The sequence below is a fragment of the Rhea americana genome, unplaced genomic scaffold (assembly GCF_003343005.1).
Source record: "Rhea americana isolate MKP2758 unplaced genomic scaffold, rheAme1 scaffold_145, whole genome shotgun sequence".
NCBI classification, from domain to species: Eukaryota; Metazoa; Chordata; class Aves; order Rheiformes; family Rheidae; genus Rhea; species Rhea americana.
This window is the reverse complement of record NW_028185539.1, coordinates 1696064-1713010: the sequence shown is the minus strand read 5'-3', so window position 1 is coordinate 1713010 and position 16947 is coordinate 1696064. Positions and strand designations below refer to the sequence as shown.

Genomic DNA, 16947 nt, shown 5'->3' with positions numbered 1-16947 from the left:
GGGGGGAGGAGAAAGGGGAAAAATGAGAAAGTGAAGAATCTTCCCAGTTAACTTTATGTGCATGCGTGATGGATATGCTGGGGGCGATTCCCCAGAGAGAACGCTTTTGATTTTATTAAGTGAAGATAAAAAATAATAGCAATCCACAATGAAAAGACACTATTTTTTTTTTTATGCATAGATTTGAAGATGTAATTCGTGTGCTTTTGCTAGCCCCCTGATGAGCACCTTGCTCCTAATGGCACATATAATGAAAGATTTACGACTCTTGGCTTTTTGATAGCAGACCAGCACTCATTTGTCCATTCTGTGGCAGCTCCTGTAATCATCTCTGCAGGCAGCCAGCTACAGCTTCAAGGTGTGCAAGCAGAGAAAGATAATTCAGTTAACAAATCTCATGATGCTCCTTGTAATGGAAGAAAATCCATCCTGACACCTTAAGAAAATATTTTTCTGTTTTGTTTACGTAATGAATCCTGTGCAGACAGAAGTGATTTCAGGCTGTTTTGCTTACTCTGATTTGAAAATCTTCCCAGTGAAGCAGCCTTAAAATACTGTTATCTTTGTGCAACTGTGTTCAAGCGCTTTCCTTTGTGCCAAGGCACTTGTGCTTACTGTGGGGTTTTGTTTTTTTATTTTGGGGTTTTTCTTTGTTATTGTTGCTTCAAATACAAGAAAGATTCCCAGAAAAGAGCTGGCAGCTGTTTTCTCCCCCTTTAAATCCATACTGCACATTGACCCCCACTCTTAAGTAGGGGGCCTGGTTCCCATATTAAGAGGAGTGGCAAAAGCACTGTAAGGGGACTGCAGTACTCTGCCTCTGTCATCCTCTCTTGATGGTCCCTAGCTTGGAGCTCCCTAGCTCACTTCAAACACGCTAGGAGTCCCAAGGCTCAGCACAACATCGCTGAGGGATCGTGCCAGTGCTTTCCCTGGGCCACCAAGCAAGCACAAAATTCAGCAGCAGGACCCATATCAATCAATGTAATACCAGCAGGGACTTAGCTACAAGGTGGGACTTCCAGCCTTTGGCTCTCTCCGGTTCCAGCAACCCCCTTTATTTCAGTACTTGACATGTGCACTTCAGCTTGGTTATTTAATTTTAATTTAAAGTGGGCAAAAAAATACTCTCTACAATTTTTGTTTGCTGTTGTTAACTGTTTCTTTATGACTTATGAAGAAGACTAGCAGAAGTGAATTTGGTTCTGGTGATTATTCTGACTTGGATTTCATCTTATACATATCTGTAATGTCCAATGGCTTTCTGGATGACTCATTTCAGATTTGAAAAACAGAGTTACAAGCTTTCCCAGCCTCTACTGAGAAGGAGAGCAGTGCATCTTTAATGACAACACTTTTTTTCCTGAAGGGTTAGAATCAAGTAAGTCAAAAGAAAATTTAAATAAATCCAGTGTTTTAAACAGCATAATGTATAAATGAATTTCTTCAATCTTTTTGAACAATGTGGTTTATCTCCAGGTGACTTACAGTAGGAATAATGCATAAAAAGAGAAAAAGATTCAAAGCAGAAGCTTTTTAATGACTTCAAATGTTTGTTGGTTGGGTCGTAGCTCTTGTGTACAACCCTCCAAGCAACCCATTAGTGTCATTTAGCTTCCAAGTTCTGAGGGGGAAGTCTGGTGAGCATGTCCGGGTAACGGCAGCACCCGCTCTCCCAGCACGGGCACCGGGACGCCCTGCGACCCCATACCTGGAAGGGAACCAGACTGTCCCCAGAGGTCTTTGGGATGGTAAATCATAGTCTGCTCCCCATAGATGATTTGGTGTGGAATCCTGCAGTTGAACAAGACCAGAGAGCTCAGTGAGTGAGTGATGATTTCTGCTGTTACTTATGTCCCTTCAGGAGTTTTCCAGGTGTTTCACAAAGAAAGTGTTCAGTGAGCTGCACCATCTAGTCAGTAGTTTAGGGACAGAGTCAGTGGGAATCTGAGCACAAAGCAAGAGATCAGATATGATGCCATGCATTTGAAATTGCTCAGCGTATGAGCAGTGAGTGAGTGAAATGTAGCTTTCCAGACCAAAAATGGGGATGAGGCAGAGAGCCGGTGCCCTACCACTGTTCCAGCTCTGCGCTAGTATGAATCTGGCTGCCATCAAAAACCCCTGCTTGTCTTCCTCCAGCTCACCAATCTGCGTGCTGTGCTTCCAGTAAAGACCCAACATGCCGGTGAAATAGTGTTACGAGAAGATAGTTTTTATGCTTTTCACTCGAATTTCTAAGAAACCATGGCTGGCTACAAGCTGTGCATGCTGGAGACATGTGGTGCACTATTTTGCACCAGCATTCGCACCTTTGCCATCTATCTGTGTTTTAGCAAGCTGATTTCCAAGTACATCTTTTCTGAATCATTATCTGAGCACGCTGCCAGCTGGCCCAAGGCAAACATTGAGACACTTGAGACCAGGAGAATCAGTTCCAGCTGCACTCTGTAATTAGGAAAACCCTGGTCTGCAGCCGGATGTCCAGCTGCCTTGCCAAGGAGCATATCATTTGGTTCAGCAAACAGTATTCAGGGGAAAAAAAATAATAAGGGTGGAGGTGCAATAGGAGAAAGTTCCCATGCTTCTCCCCTCTTCCTTGTCATTGCATCTCCCACCTGCCTGCTGGCGTGAGCCTGAGCTCTCAGTGGGAAATGCAGCGGCTGCCAAGGTGGGCCACAGTGGGAAGAGAAGGTCTGTGGAGGTTAAGCAAGTCCTCAGAGTTTCAGCTCCGGTAGAAATAAGTTTCTTATATTCCCTGCAGAGATGGAAAGTACTTTTGCCTATTTGCCTTTGCAAGCAGGTTGACCAACCTGGCAAAGAGGGCTTTAAACTAGGTGTGTGGGGGGGTGTCATACAGACAGGGTAGACATCAAAACACAGGTTGGGTTGGTGGGCCTCCAACGGGTGCATGCAGCTGGGGATGTGCATTTGGGAAATGGCTATGGGCAACCCCCCCATACCCTTCCTGGGAAACCTGCAGGCATGACCCCCTCTTTGAAATGCCTGTACACCAATGCGCGCAGCATGGGGAACAAACAGGAGGAGCTGGAGATCTGTGTGCGATCGCAGGGCCATGATCTCATTGCAATCATGGAGACATGGTGGGATAGCTCATGTGACTGGAATGCTGCCATGGATGGATATGGGCTTTTTAGGAGAGACAGGCCAGGAAGGCGAGGTGGTGGAGTTGCTCTTTATGAGAGAGAGCAACTGGAATGCATCGAGCTCTGCCTAGGGATGGAGGAGGAGGAGGCAGTTGAAAGCTTATGGGTAAAGATCAAAGGGCAGGCTAGCACAGAGGACACTGTTGTGGGTGTCTGCTACAGGCCACCTGACCAGGAAGAGAAAGTTGATGAGGCCTTCTATAGACAGCTAGAAGTAGCCTCACGATCACAGGCCCTGGTTCTCCTGGGGGACTTCAGCCACCCTGACATCTGCTGGAGGGACTACACAGCAAGGCACAAACAGTCCAGGAGGCTCCTGCAGAGCATTGATGATAACTTCTTGTCACAAACGGTGGAGGAGCCTATGAGGAAGGGTGTCCTGCTGGATCTTGTCCTTACCAACAGAGAGGGACTGGTTAGAGATGTGAAGGTTGGGGGCAGCCTTGGCTGCAGTGACCATGAGATGGTGGAGAGGAGGATCCTGCAAGAAAGAAGTAAGGCAACAAGCAGGATTGCAACCCTGGACTCCAGGAGAGCGGACTTTGGGCTCTTCAGAGACCTAATTGGTGGAATCTCATGGGTTAAGGCCCTAGAAGGAAGCGGGGTCCAGGAGAGCTGGCTTGTATTCAAACATCACTTCCTCCAAGCTCAAGAGCGGTGCATCCCTATGAGTAAGAAGTGCAGCAAAGGGGGCAGGAGACCTGCCTGGGTGAGCAAGGAGCTCYTGGCCAAATTCAGRCAGAAGAAGAAAGTACACAGAATGTGGAAGAGGGGACAGGCTACTTGGGAGAATTATAGGAATGCAGTCAGAGTATGCAGAGATGCGGCGAGGAAGGCTAAGGCCCAGCTGGAATTGAGTCTTGCAAGAGATGTCAAGGACAACAGGAAGGGCTTCTTCAAATACATCAGCAGCAAGAGGAGGACTAGGGAAATGTGGGCCTGCTACTGGATGGGGCAGGGGCCCTGGTGACAAGGGATACATAGAAGGCAGAAGTACTGAATGCCGCCTTTGCTTCAGTCTTCACTGCTAAGGGCAGCCACCAGGAATCCTGGAGCCTGGATGTGAGGGAGAAAGTCTGGAGAAGGGAAGACTTTCCTTTGGTTGAGGAGGAAAGGGTTAGATACCTTTTGGGCAGGCTAGACATCCACAAACCCGTGGGCCTGGATGGGATGCACCCACAGGTACTGAGGGAGCTGGCGGATGTTGTTGCCAGGGTGCTTGCCGTCATCTTTGAAAAGTCATGGAGAGGTGCCTGAGGACTGGTAGAAAGCCAATGTCACTCCAGTCTTCAAGAAGGGCAAGAAGGAGGACCCAGGCAACTATGAGCCGGTCAGCCTCACCTCCATCCCTGGTAAGGTGATGGAACAGCTCATTCTGGATGTCATCTCCAGACATATGGAGGAAAAGAAGGTGATCAGGAGTAGCCAGCATGGATTCACCAAGGGGAAATCCTGCTTAACCAATCTGATAGCCTTCTCTGATGGAATGACTGGCTGGGTAGATGAGGAGAGAGCAGGGGACGTTGTGCACCTTGACTTCAGCAAGGCTTTTGACACTGTCTCCTATAACATCCTCCTAGAGAAGCTCAAGAAGTGTGGGTTAGACGAGTGGACAGTGAGGTGGATTGAGAACTGGCTGAAAGGCAGAGCTCAGAGAGTTGTCATCAGTGATGTGGAGTCCAGTTGGAGGCCTGTGGCTAGTGGCGTCCCCCAGGGCTCAGTACTGGGTCCCATCCTGCTCAACTTTTTCATCAATGACCTGGATGAGGGGACAGAGTGCCTCCTCAGCAAGTTTGCTGATGATACCAAGCTGGGAGGAGTGGCTGACACACCTGAGGGCTGTGCTGCCATTCAGAGAGACCTGGACAGGCTGGAGAGCTGGGCAGAGAGGAACCTCATGAGGTTCAACAAGGGCAAGGGCAGAGTCCTGCACCGAGGGAGAAATAACCTATAGGCACCAGTACAAGCTGGGGGCTGACCTTGTGGAGAGCAGCTCTGCAGAGAAGGACCTGGGAGTGCTGGTGCATGACAAGTTGACCACGAGCCAGCAATGTGCCCTTGTGGCCAAGAAGGCCAATGGTCTCCTGGGGTGCATTAGGAAGACTGTTGCCAGCAGGTCGAGGGAGGTGATCCTGCCCCTCCACTCAGCCCTGGGGAGGCCTCATCTGGAGTACTGCGTCCAGTTCTGGGCTCCCCAGTCCAAGAGAGACATGGAGCTACTGGAGAGAGTCCAGCGCAGGGCTACGAGGATGATCAGAGGGCTGGAGCACCTGCCCTAGGAGGAACGGCTGCAAGAGCTGGGCCCCTTCAGCCTGGGGAAGAGAAGGCTGAGGGGGGATCTGATGAATGTGTACAAGGACCTGAAGGGAGGGTGTCAAGGGGACGGGGACAAACTCTTTCCAGTTGTCCCGTGTGACAGGACAAGAGGTAATGGGCAGAAATTGAAGCACAGGAAGTTCCACCTGACCGTGAGGGGGAATTTCTTCCCTGTGAGAGTGATGGAGCCCTGGAGCAGGTTGCCCAGAGAGGTTGTGGAGTCTCCTTCTCTGGAGATCTTCAAGGCCCACCTGGATGCAACCCTGTCTAACAAGCTCTAGGTGACCCTGCTGAGCAGGGAGGTTGGACTAGATGATCTCCAGAGGTCCCTTCCAACCTTAATGATTCTATGATACTTGAAATGCCATTTCCTTCATGCTTGCCCACCAGGGAAATCTTGCGCTTTGTATTTTATTGTGGGACAAGAGTTACAGCACAACCTGTTTTGTCAGCAAGGAGAATACGCAGGAAAGCTCTGTGTGTGACACACACCTCTCTAAACCATTGTGCTCCCTGAAGTGTCTTCATTTCAAACATGGAGATTCAAGCTCTTCCTGTAAGCTATTTTTGTTTGTTCTGCTGACATGAATTAATAAATGTGAAGCTTCCAAAATATATTTAATATCAGGAAAATTACTGGAGGTTTTGCTTTCACTGTCATTTAATCTATTTCAGCAAACCAAGTTAAACGACTTGCCAAGCTTAAGTATTTTCCAATGATAGAATTCCTGTAGTAATATGAGCATGTCATTTCACTGGATATGGTATGAACTGCAATGTAGAATTCCATTTTGAATGATTTAGCAAAGGACATAAATATTTCCTGTTCTTCTTGCCACCTCACTTCTTCCTATCTCTACTGCTGTAGAAACAGCTACTTTTTAAAGTTAAATAAGCAAGAATGAACTGCTCTGCTCCGAAGAGCTCTGTGTGAAATGGGAAATCTCTGTATGGATTATTGCTAGTTGCAGGCGGTTACTTTGATAACAAATAACTTACACACTATATATAATTTACTGTATAGACTTTGGCAACGTGTTCTTGTTTGACCCTGTAGTATTCAGTCTTTCTCTTGTGTTTAAAATACGTTTGAATGGGACTCATGAAAGACCATCTGGCAAAACATGCCTTTCCGGTTTCGATTTATCTCCAGCCAGCCTTCTGGGTCTCCTTGCACACACTGGTTGACATTCACAAGTTAGTGTTTGCCAGTTGTTACTGCACGAATCTATCTGAGATAAGTTTGGCTTTCCTACTGTAAAGTGTTGGAGGAAAACATTGATAGCTTAATGATGGTGCTTTAATGACAGGCACTTCGTGTGTCAAACCTCTGGATTTTCTGAGCTTTTTCTTAACTCCCAACAAATTCTTTATGCTCTTCTGTAAGTTATCCCCAATTTAGTTATTTTAAGAGGTCAGCCGGGGTATGGAGCTGCTCTTCATCATGAAGATATTCACATGTAATTCACCAGAGAACTGACACAATGAAAATACTCTTTCCATAAAAACCACCCATTAGTTAACCCAATCAACTGTTTGTGGGCACAGGTAGATTTTGTTCTTCCCCAAAAGATCAGCACTTTCTTTTCACTGTTGATCAGAATAAGGTAAGTAGCAGGCCCCAAGGGCAAGAGCTTCTTGGGCATGTTTTGTGCCAGCAGTTACCATAATCAGATGCTAGCTCGGGTTCACAAGATTTTCACTGATTTCAGCCATGTCCTTCCTTGCCAAAACTTTTGTTGTGGGCCCTCCACTCCCCCTACTTTCTAGATTACTTTTTCCCCCCTTTCTTTCTGCTGTGGCTAATGTGTCCAGCTATTTTCTATGTCACTTGGGACTTTCTGTTGCTCAATGACAAGAGCAAACCTCTTTTCTTATGCCAGCTATGAATATACAGCGTGGTGTTGGCATCTCTCAAAGTAGCGGCAGTGAAGTCCACTGCAGTTAAAAAAAAAAAAAAAAAAAAAAAAAAAAAAACAGGGAGGAGCCTGAGTCCCGAGGGAGTCTGAGCCTACTGGCATTATTTCCAAAAGGAAGAAAACTGGTTAGAAATGGGTTGGAGTAGGGCCACTTTGAGGAAATTCAGAGTCATTTAACTTTGAATATTAAGATAGGAGGTTCATCAAACATCCTATTAGCAATTTGTGATTGCTGTCCCGTGGTGGGACGCTGAAGGAGACCTCTTGCTGGGAGAGAGACAGTGATATCTTTCCCTCTCTTTCCCTTCTACTGCTTACCTGAAGCACAGAGATACGTAAAGCCTGCTATGGCAAATACACTCTAATAAGCACTTTCTAAAGTGGAGCTGGTTTATATTCCTTTATTAATATAATGTTACATGTAAGCTGAAATTCTAGTTAGCAAAAAATTATCTACTTCTGTGGCAAACTGCCTAAATAAAACAAAGTGATGTGACTTGTTATCGTAAAGCAACAGCCAATAATGTCAGGAGATTGCGGTCCACATAGAGATTTTTTCTAAATTAATTTCAGATGTTTATTACAAAATAGGAAGTAACGTAATTTCTGGCAGAACTACTGGCAGTGAATGTATTGATGCATTGTTGCAATATCCCAGACTCCATGTTATATAGAAGTTAATTCTTTGTAAGAAGCAGCAACAAAACTAACAGAGAAAACAAAATCTAGTCAGAGACCAATGTAATGATGTAATAGTTATTATTGAAACAGAAATGATATCACAGTATTTTGAATATGATTTAAAAATTCATTTATTCCTTTGGCTTTGAAGGAAACGTGGTCTAAATGAAATCAGTCTCATAGCATCTGACCCATCTATGTGTTCATGAGTACTTTCAGGCTCTGCAGACTACAGAAAAGCAAATTTGTTGAAGCTCACATTCCCCATCTGCCCCCGACTCCTTCACACACAGACCTAAAGCCATGGAAATCAATAGCAGAGATATTCAAGCGTTGGGTCAGACCAGGATGCATTTTGAGATGGTCCAAAACCAGAGCTCAGCAACAAGATCCCAGCAACATTTCAAGTGCCCCTACGAGGAAGGGGAGAAACGTGATCCTTCAGCTAAAGAGATCCCGTGCCAAGCAGATCATTTACAGTAGCTTCCCCCTGCCCCCTGCTTGCCCTTTATTTAAACCCCACATTTTATAACTCATCTCCTCCAGGACACTGAAAATAATATAATTTCTACCATTTTTCCACCAGCAGTGAAACAAAAGCAGTGGGACACTAGCAGTCAAAGGACATTCACAGCCCTGCAGAGGGAGACTGCTGCAGAGAGAAACTCAAGCTCTACAAAGGTAAAATAAATAAATAATGCGTAGAGAGCAGTCAGCAGAACGCATTCAGCTTTAAAAAACAACAGTCGCTTGCTGAGCAGTGTATTTGTGCTTGGTTTTGGTTAGCTACATACAGCTTAGGCAGCAGAAACACCAAATAAAACGATGGCTAAAATGTTGTAATTCTTTAGGCAGTGTTCTGTTGGTGGGAAAAAGAAAGGCATGTTTTCTTGGGGGGAAAAAGTGTTTTTAAAAATATCCCAGGAGACTAAACAGAGTGTTTTCCCAGATATCAGCATACTCTCTCAGATGTTCTCAAGATAATAAAGCCTGAGGTTTTCAGTTCACCAAAATTTGCTTGTGTAAGTACATATTTTCTCACAACAGACTGAAGCTTGAAAACACCCCCAAAGCATAGGATCAGCTGGCCAAACCTTAAAGATCCGTTTCTTTGTCAAAGGTTGGGAGGAGGGAATAATCTGAATACTGCAGCATAAAAAGGAAAAGCAATTACTACTCAGAATATTAGTGCATGAATTTGGAGCTAATCAGAAGCATTTTTTTGCATACCTTTGGACTCTTGCAGGAGTTTTCCATCTGTGTAGCACTTAAGAAATAAGTGTCATATAAACTACTGGAGGACATGAGATGCATCCAAAATAAAGTATTTCAAGGGATATTCTTCTGCAGTGCCTTGTAAAAATCTAAGGGAAAGAGGGAATTTTGGAAGCTGTGCAAAGGTCTTAAACCTGTGGGTGGAAGTAAATAACAGTGCAGAAAATATGAGGTAAACATTGTTACAAACCATGGAAGAAACAGAGAAGGAAGAAAATGCTTTCCCTGGGGCTGTGAAATTATTGAATTGTCAAAACCATAGGCAGCTAGTTTAAAGAACTGATAAAATTTATCTGGCATTGCACCCTGTTAATAAACTCTTGATCTCCCTCTACCTGTTCGGGGTTTCCTCTCTGAACATCAGAAAGTTGCAGAGACATGAGACTGGGAAGACTGCAAGCAGAAAGAGAAGGCACAGGCCAAAACCAAGAGCAAACGCACACAACCAGCTTTTAGGAAAAGCGGCAAACTAGTAACTAACAAAAATAGCAGTAATTAACATGAAAAAAATATCCAGTGAATGAATTTCTTTAGCTTCACCAGTTAGCTGTTATTCTTAATAACACCAGTAAGCTGTTATTAAAGCAGATGTATTTTATCACTATCCAAACTTGTCAATATTTGTTAAATTGATTATTAGATGATAGATGCTGAGATATCACTCAGATGATTTCCCCAAAATATGAGCAATATAGGCTATCCAGTATCTCCTAGACCCCTCTGACACCCCCTGACTGTTTAAAGGAAGGAAAAAAACGCTCCTGTCACTTGTCACCCAGTTTTGTTTGGTTGTCTGGCTTGGATAACAAACCCCGGAATACTAATTTTTACAGCTCTGTAGAACTTTTGTCCTGATATAAACCATGAGTCCAGATAAAGCACACGTATATCGTATCAAAGTGAAGGAGGCACTCAAAGAAACTTTCACTGCGGTGCTAATCCTCAGCAGTTACGTGACAACTCAGCAAGCACTGGGAGACCTGAGAACGTGGGCTGGGGCAGCCCAATCAGCCCGTTTTCAGCGGCGAAGAGATTAGGTCGGATGCTTTGCTGCATGTGACTTACGTAAGCAGTCGTCTGGCCAAGTGACGCTAAGCAAGAGGGAACTAGTGAATTAAAACAGTACCCGGAGTCCTTGTGGGAAATTGTATCGCTTTTGTGGGAGGGACCATAGAGAAGTTTCTTCCATGCTTATAACTGATGGTCTTGTGCAGAAGCAGTGACCTTGGTGCCCGCTGCAGCACATGATGGCACATTTGTACTCTCAGGCTAATGATCCGTAATACATTTAAATGCATTTAAAATTCCGGGAGACTGTCTTGAAAGAGCAGTTTGGAATCTGAAAGTGCCAGCTGCCTTTGACACATCTGTTTTAAAACAAATGCAACAGCCACAAATCCCCACTGCAGTCGTGAGTTAAATACTGAAAATTATAGTATAAAATGCAAGTTTTAATGTTAACGCCTTTTAACATTTTAGCATTGGCGTGACCAAGTTTTCACAGTACTCGCCCAGACAATTCAGAGCTGATTATTAAGAATGTATGTTTTCAAATGACAAAAGAGCTAGCATGAGTAAAGAGCTAACAAGAAACCGTGAACAAAACTGTCTTGTATGATAGATGGTAGATGAGAAACAGTTGCATATATTATAATAGAATATTTTGATAATTTGGATCTTTCCATTTGCAGGTATCTCAGGCATCACAAAATGCAAAATTGATTTCACCCATGGTCATTTCACGGATGACTGATGAGAATAAGTCAAAAGAAAATGGACCTGCGTTGTCAGCGTATGTAGGTGCTTACCCAGCAAAGCAGTCTGTGGCTGATCCTGGTCCAGCTGACGTTCATAGCGCGTTCACGTTGCTTCCCAGTCGGTTAGGAATTCAAGCATCTTTGGATGGTGCTGTGGCTCAAGCGGACTCTGGCGTCGCAGGAGAAGACCGGTGTCCAAACCAGCAGAGAGGGTTCGCCTCCATAACCGTTACTGCCCGGCGAGTCAGTGGGCCCCGGAGCACCCCAGTGCCGGGGGCTCAGCCCCGTGGGGATGGCGATGCGTGCGCCAACGCTGCCGCGGCGCCTACCATGGCGAGCGAAGCTGGACCTGCTCCCCAGGGCAAACCTCTTCCAAATCGAGGGTCTCATGCAAACTGCAATGTCGCCGGCTTAAAGGTTTCTGAATCATGCTTGCGGTTACGTGATGAGCCTCGAGACCGGCTTTTCGACTCTGTGAATGAGGAGACCAGAGTGGTCCTTCGAAGCAGCGGCTGGAGAGAAAAAGTACCACCTTCATTCACCTCATGTGTTCATCTTCAACTTCCCCAGCAGTGTCCAAATACTGTCTATTACTTAGACAAGTCACTCCATGTGTGCATTGACCAACCTCAGATTAAACGCCAAAAAGTTCATAGATCGACATTGTCCTTCCATATAAATTGCAGTTCGTCTAGATTAACAGCAGATGGAGTAGATGGCATAGCTAATGGAGAGCCATTAGAGGAGACACTTAAGTCAAAGCTCCTAGGAGGAAACAAGACTCCACTCAAAGCAAGCTGGAGTGCAAATTTAATAGAAAATAATGTATTTAAAAAACGGACAACAGATGAGGGCTGTTTGGGTACTAAATGCCCTTTGAAAAGTGTCTTTCCCTCTCAACTTCCAGCATTTGTGGACGTACCTGAAGGACCTAACAATGTACTAGTAATAAAGAAAGAAGATAATAAACAGCCTGGCAGCAATCGCACTGCATTTTCTATCCAGCTCCCTAGCCCAAGTTATGAGGCAGGTAAGTGATTTATGTGAGGCAGATCAGAGGTTCGTACTGGAACAGACTCACCACGATGATTTTATGTGAGCAGATAATAATAATCCATGCTTCTGCAAATGCACGATGAGTCACAGCATAAACTAGACATTTTAAGTTCCAGGAGTACTATGAATACGTTTGCCATGCTAGTGATGCATGCCATTCACCATCAGATGATGGAGGAAAATTCTGCTTGGGTTTTCAGCAGGAAACCTCTATTTTTGAGCGTTTACAACACCAAGTTGAATATTTGCTCTCAAAAATACACAGCCCTTGAAAATAAGGCCTTTCTTTTTGGAAGGGCTGAGTTCCAAAATCTAAGATTAAGAAGGAAGTGGCTGGACTGAGCTTGGTTTTGTGCTCCTTACGATTAAGTATGAGTTTGTTTCTAGCTTTAATTTAAAAGACCACAGTAATAAGCCCAGACCTTTATAACTAACGGCTCCAGGTAAATGTTTCACAGATCTTTAGCACGTTTATTCCAAATATCTCCAACCATTTTGCAAGCATAAAATTTTTTTCGCAACACTGCTCTCAGGGAAGGAAAAGATACTGTGGGGATTGCTGTGTGCAATGAGTGGTGTAGCTGCCGCCGCAGTGGGCTGCAGCCGCTCTTTTACAGTGCACTTGAATAACTGCAGCTCCGTTTATTGACTCTACAGGAAGCGAATGGGGATGGGAGGAATGTCAATGAGGGAGTCTGATTTTACTACAGGCATTGAGGTTAGAGCTTGCTCCTCATGTACTTGAGGACGCCACAAGCAGTGGTAAAAAAAAGGGTAAAGAAATGTAAGGTGGTGAGGGCTGGAGAGGGATTTTCCTTGACTGACAGCAGCAAATTAAGCCACTGGGTGTTGTTGTATAGTAGCCTAATTTGAAATAACAATGTCCTTCTGAAGTTTTAATAGGAAGTGCTATGTATTCAAGGGTTTGCTCAAGACAGTTTAAATTCTCTCTGTGACATATTACAGAAACAGGGATTAAAATATATTAAATAATAATGAAGAAATAATATAGAAATATAAAAATATATTAAAATAATATAGAGATTTCCCTAAGCTCAGAAATACAGTGGTGGCCATGAAAAAGTCACTTTTACTAGTAGCAACTAAAAAGTGAAATAGGAGAATATTCATAGTTCCCCAGTTTTACTGAAAAGAGGAAATAAGTGAGGTAACCAGCTGAGAAATTCTGTTTTTTAAAAGATTACTTCCACCATTTGTGTACACAAGAATGCAGGTGTAAGTATGCATGGGAAGTGCTACCTTTTTTAACAGCTTCCACCATTTGTGCGCACAAGAATGTAGAAGGTAATGTATATGCTTTTCTTGATGAGACCCTTTGTAATATATGGCAAGGTGTTTATCAGCTCACCGCAACTTTCCTATGAGAAACCTGCACGCACAGCCAGCACAGTGCTTCCAAAGAGCAGTCGTTCTCCCCAGCACCCCAGAAGCAACGAGCTCTCACATAGCTGTCAACCATTAAATGGGACAAACGATAAGAAACCCAGTTAAACGCATGAGGCGACTGCACCGCTCATTAAAATGAAATTATGAAATGATAAAGTAGGATTTTAACCTGGGAGAAAATGAAACTTTGAGTTCTTTCTAGTTGCCAGAATCAGCAAAGTGAGAGATGGAGGAGATCTGGTGGGTCAAGCATCCCAGGCTGCTGCCAGCGGGGTGCAGTCCTAGAACCTGTTATACGGCATTTGTCTAAATTTGTTTTAAGTATCTGAAGAAATGAAGCTACAAGCTGCAACAGAACACCGTTACCTTCCTGCCAGAGCTCTTCTGTGTGTATGGCTAAAAACTGCAAGATGCTGCTTTAGAAACCAGCAAAGTCCTTCATACCATTACTGATTTCCAGCTGCCTTAGATATTTTCCCTCCAATTTTTTTCATACGAAATACATTCAAACTTCAGTTTGTTATACGTTCATGAACTGAAATGTGTGCAAAATGAAATGTTTAAAAGAGAATGAAGCACTAGCAAAGAGGCAGCAAGCAACTTTTTACACCTTGGCAACACTTTAAGATAGTTGTCCTGTAGAAGAAGGAACTGAGGAGAGAGGGCTTTCTCTGTGAAGTTTCTGATGACCCAGAAAGTTTGCGTTTGTGTTAGTTTGCACCTGTAAGCAAGGGCCTTCCACCAGCAAAATTGTGGCAGAAAAATGGCATTTAAGGCTGGACATTTTTGTATGGCTTCTAGTCTGTGCAGTCTGTCTTACTGGGGCCCAGAGGGGAATGAGCACCCAAATAATTGTCTATTTTTCAGGAACCAGGGCCAGGTTTGCTTTTTCCTGTGGGGCCAGCCGAGTCACGGGCTCTTTGGGATGTCTTTTATTAGTTATCACAGGTCCTTACTAACATAATGACAACTATACATATAGTATTACTCATAGTATTTCATGTTCAAATCCAAACATTCAAAACTTGGCTTTATATGGCCCTTGGATAGTCTAATCTAAGGCCCTGCTTTCGGCAGGTGGCCCGGATAATCTCCGGAGGTATACATTTCCACAGGGTGCCACCTAAAGGTGTATTTTTAGGCACATTTAGGAAACGTAAATCTTGGACGTTGCTCAAGGATGTTACTTATACTTAGGAATCCAAAACTGTCGGTCTCAATTCGTATTCAAAACCGTGCTTCACGCTCCGTCATCCCAGCGTTGAGTTATAACCTGGGCGATCTCACCTCTGCGGACTGTCCATCGCACCGACTCCTTTAGTCCCGTTATCCGACAAGGAACGGGTAAAAGCGCTGGAAAAATCCACGTTGCGCCTGGAGTCAGACTTGAGCCACGCAAGGGCGTAGATCTGTAGGGCGTAAACGCGTTCGTTTCCGGCGAGCGGTCGGCATCGTGGAGTTAGAAGAGCATCCGCGCTCTGCAAGGCGAAGTGTCACCCCCGAGAGCCCCGGCCCCCCGGGGTTAAGTGAACGCTGCAATGCCTCCTGCCTTTTGTAGCTGATGTCTTGAAAATACAAGGTAAGCGGAAAAAAGAAGAGATTGGTCTCGCTTCTGTTGAAGACAGGAGCATCTTTTAACCTCAGTTTCTCACCTACCTTTCCCAAACAATATATTCCACATGAATATCTAGCTTTCTGTTTATCTATTACAACGTATTACCTGCTTAGTTCTACACTGAATTATTTAAAAGAGGCAAGCAGAAGAAAATGGGACACTTTTAAATTCATTTTGACTTTTTGATTGCACAGAACTGTCGCTTTACTCTGTAAGATTATAAATGCTAACATCTACGCTGATCTGTGTAAGCGTTGTGGTTGGTTGTACTTTTTCCCAAAGAGAATGGCAGGTGACATGAAAGCATGGTTTATTTGATTAAAGCAATGTAGGACAGGGTATGGGGAGATCTGAAATTGGGTCTGGCCTTTGGGGTGTTGAATAGCCCCAGAGATTTATAGGCTCAGTTTCCTACTTAAACAAGAACTTCTCTAACAAGTGCAAAAGCCAGCAGCATTTTATTAATTTTTGCTAAAGGGGAAATAACTCGCTTATGATTTAGTTCAAGATGGTATTTTAAAATTTTTATGAAGGGATGTGTATGTGTGAGTGTGTAGGTCTATATATTAATTCATAATCAAAATATTTTAGACTGGTAATGGTGTAAAGTATTTTTAAGCCTATCATTCACCAGAATGCTGGGTGCTATGGGATTTTGATACGCTGTTACCTGCGATGCAAAAGAATGTTTTAATTTTAAATATACTTTGAATACCCCTCATATATACTCATAGTAATCAGGATGGGCTAATGTGGGCAGTATTCAGGCAGAAGAGTCTCAGTAATATTGTACTTTAAGTTATTAAATATAATTTTAAAAGTTGTGATGAATGAATATAGGCATTTCTGGTGTTCTCACCTCATCTCCTGTTTATGGAGAAATCACCACACAGTAACCCAGCGTACAAGATCAGTTGAAAAATATATGTATTCTTGAGCAAGATATAATTAGATGAAAGCTGTTCGTTACAATATGGAATTTATTGTATAGAAACTTGAGTAGCTCCAGCTGATGCTAATTAACTCTCCAGCCTGAGAATGTGTACAGCCGTAGTGATGGTGAAGACAGGAAAAATGTGAAATATGGCACAGAAGATTTCACTTTATATGCACCTGCTAAACTTGAGGAGCCAGACCTCATTTGGCTGATGTAAACCAGCAGAAATACCTGCCTTCAGAGAAGCTACGCTGATTTACATCAGCCAAGTCTGGCCAGGGATGGTAATAACTTGGTGTTATGGAAATAGCAGCTGGTGCTGACTTGTTAAGAACAAAGGACCACATGCTAAAAAGCCTATTAAAAGGAGCTCCTTTGATGTTTCCCTTCATCTGGTATAAATTTAAAATGGAGGCTTGACAGTTTTCTTTAGACTAAAGGTTTTGTGTCATAGGGTCTATGTCACATTGCAACATGGCTTTGATGTAATGTATTGGATGCTAAGAAACTGAGGACACAGCCCTTCAAAATACCAAAAATTGGGCGAGGTGTTGGCAGTTAGTAGTGAGTCTAGAAGCCGCTGCCCACCTGATCGGATGGACAGTAGCAGTTGCCCCAGCCTTATCACTGAGCTTTTTCATTTTCTTTTCGGCAGGATGTCTGCTGTCCCCCGGAAGGCCTTTTCACTTGCACGGAGTAGTGAGCTCACGAGCTTTGATCACTGTTTCAAACAACTCTTGTGAGCTTCCCCCCCCTCATTGCGTGTGACAGGGGAAAGGACGGGGCTTCTCAGGAAGCCCCTCTACGAGGAAGACTG

At 44.0% G+C, this 16947-nt stretch overlaps 1 protein-coding gene across 1 annotated transcript in view; it reads left to right on the top strand.

The window, feature by feature from the left end:
- CUNH10orf90 (chromosome unknown C10orf90 homolog) overlaps window positions 1-16947 on the top strand; it is a 65179-nt gene that overhangs the window by 25427 nt on the left and 22805 nt on the right. Inside the window, exons 2-3 of the mRNA XM_085299123.1 lie at window positions 8670-8764; window positions 11050-12145. Coding sequence (XP_085155249.1) covers window positions 8670-8764; window positions 11050-12145 — 1191 coding nt within the window. The remainder of the gene's footprint in view (window positions 1-8669; window positions 8765-11049; window positions 12146-16947) is intronic.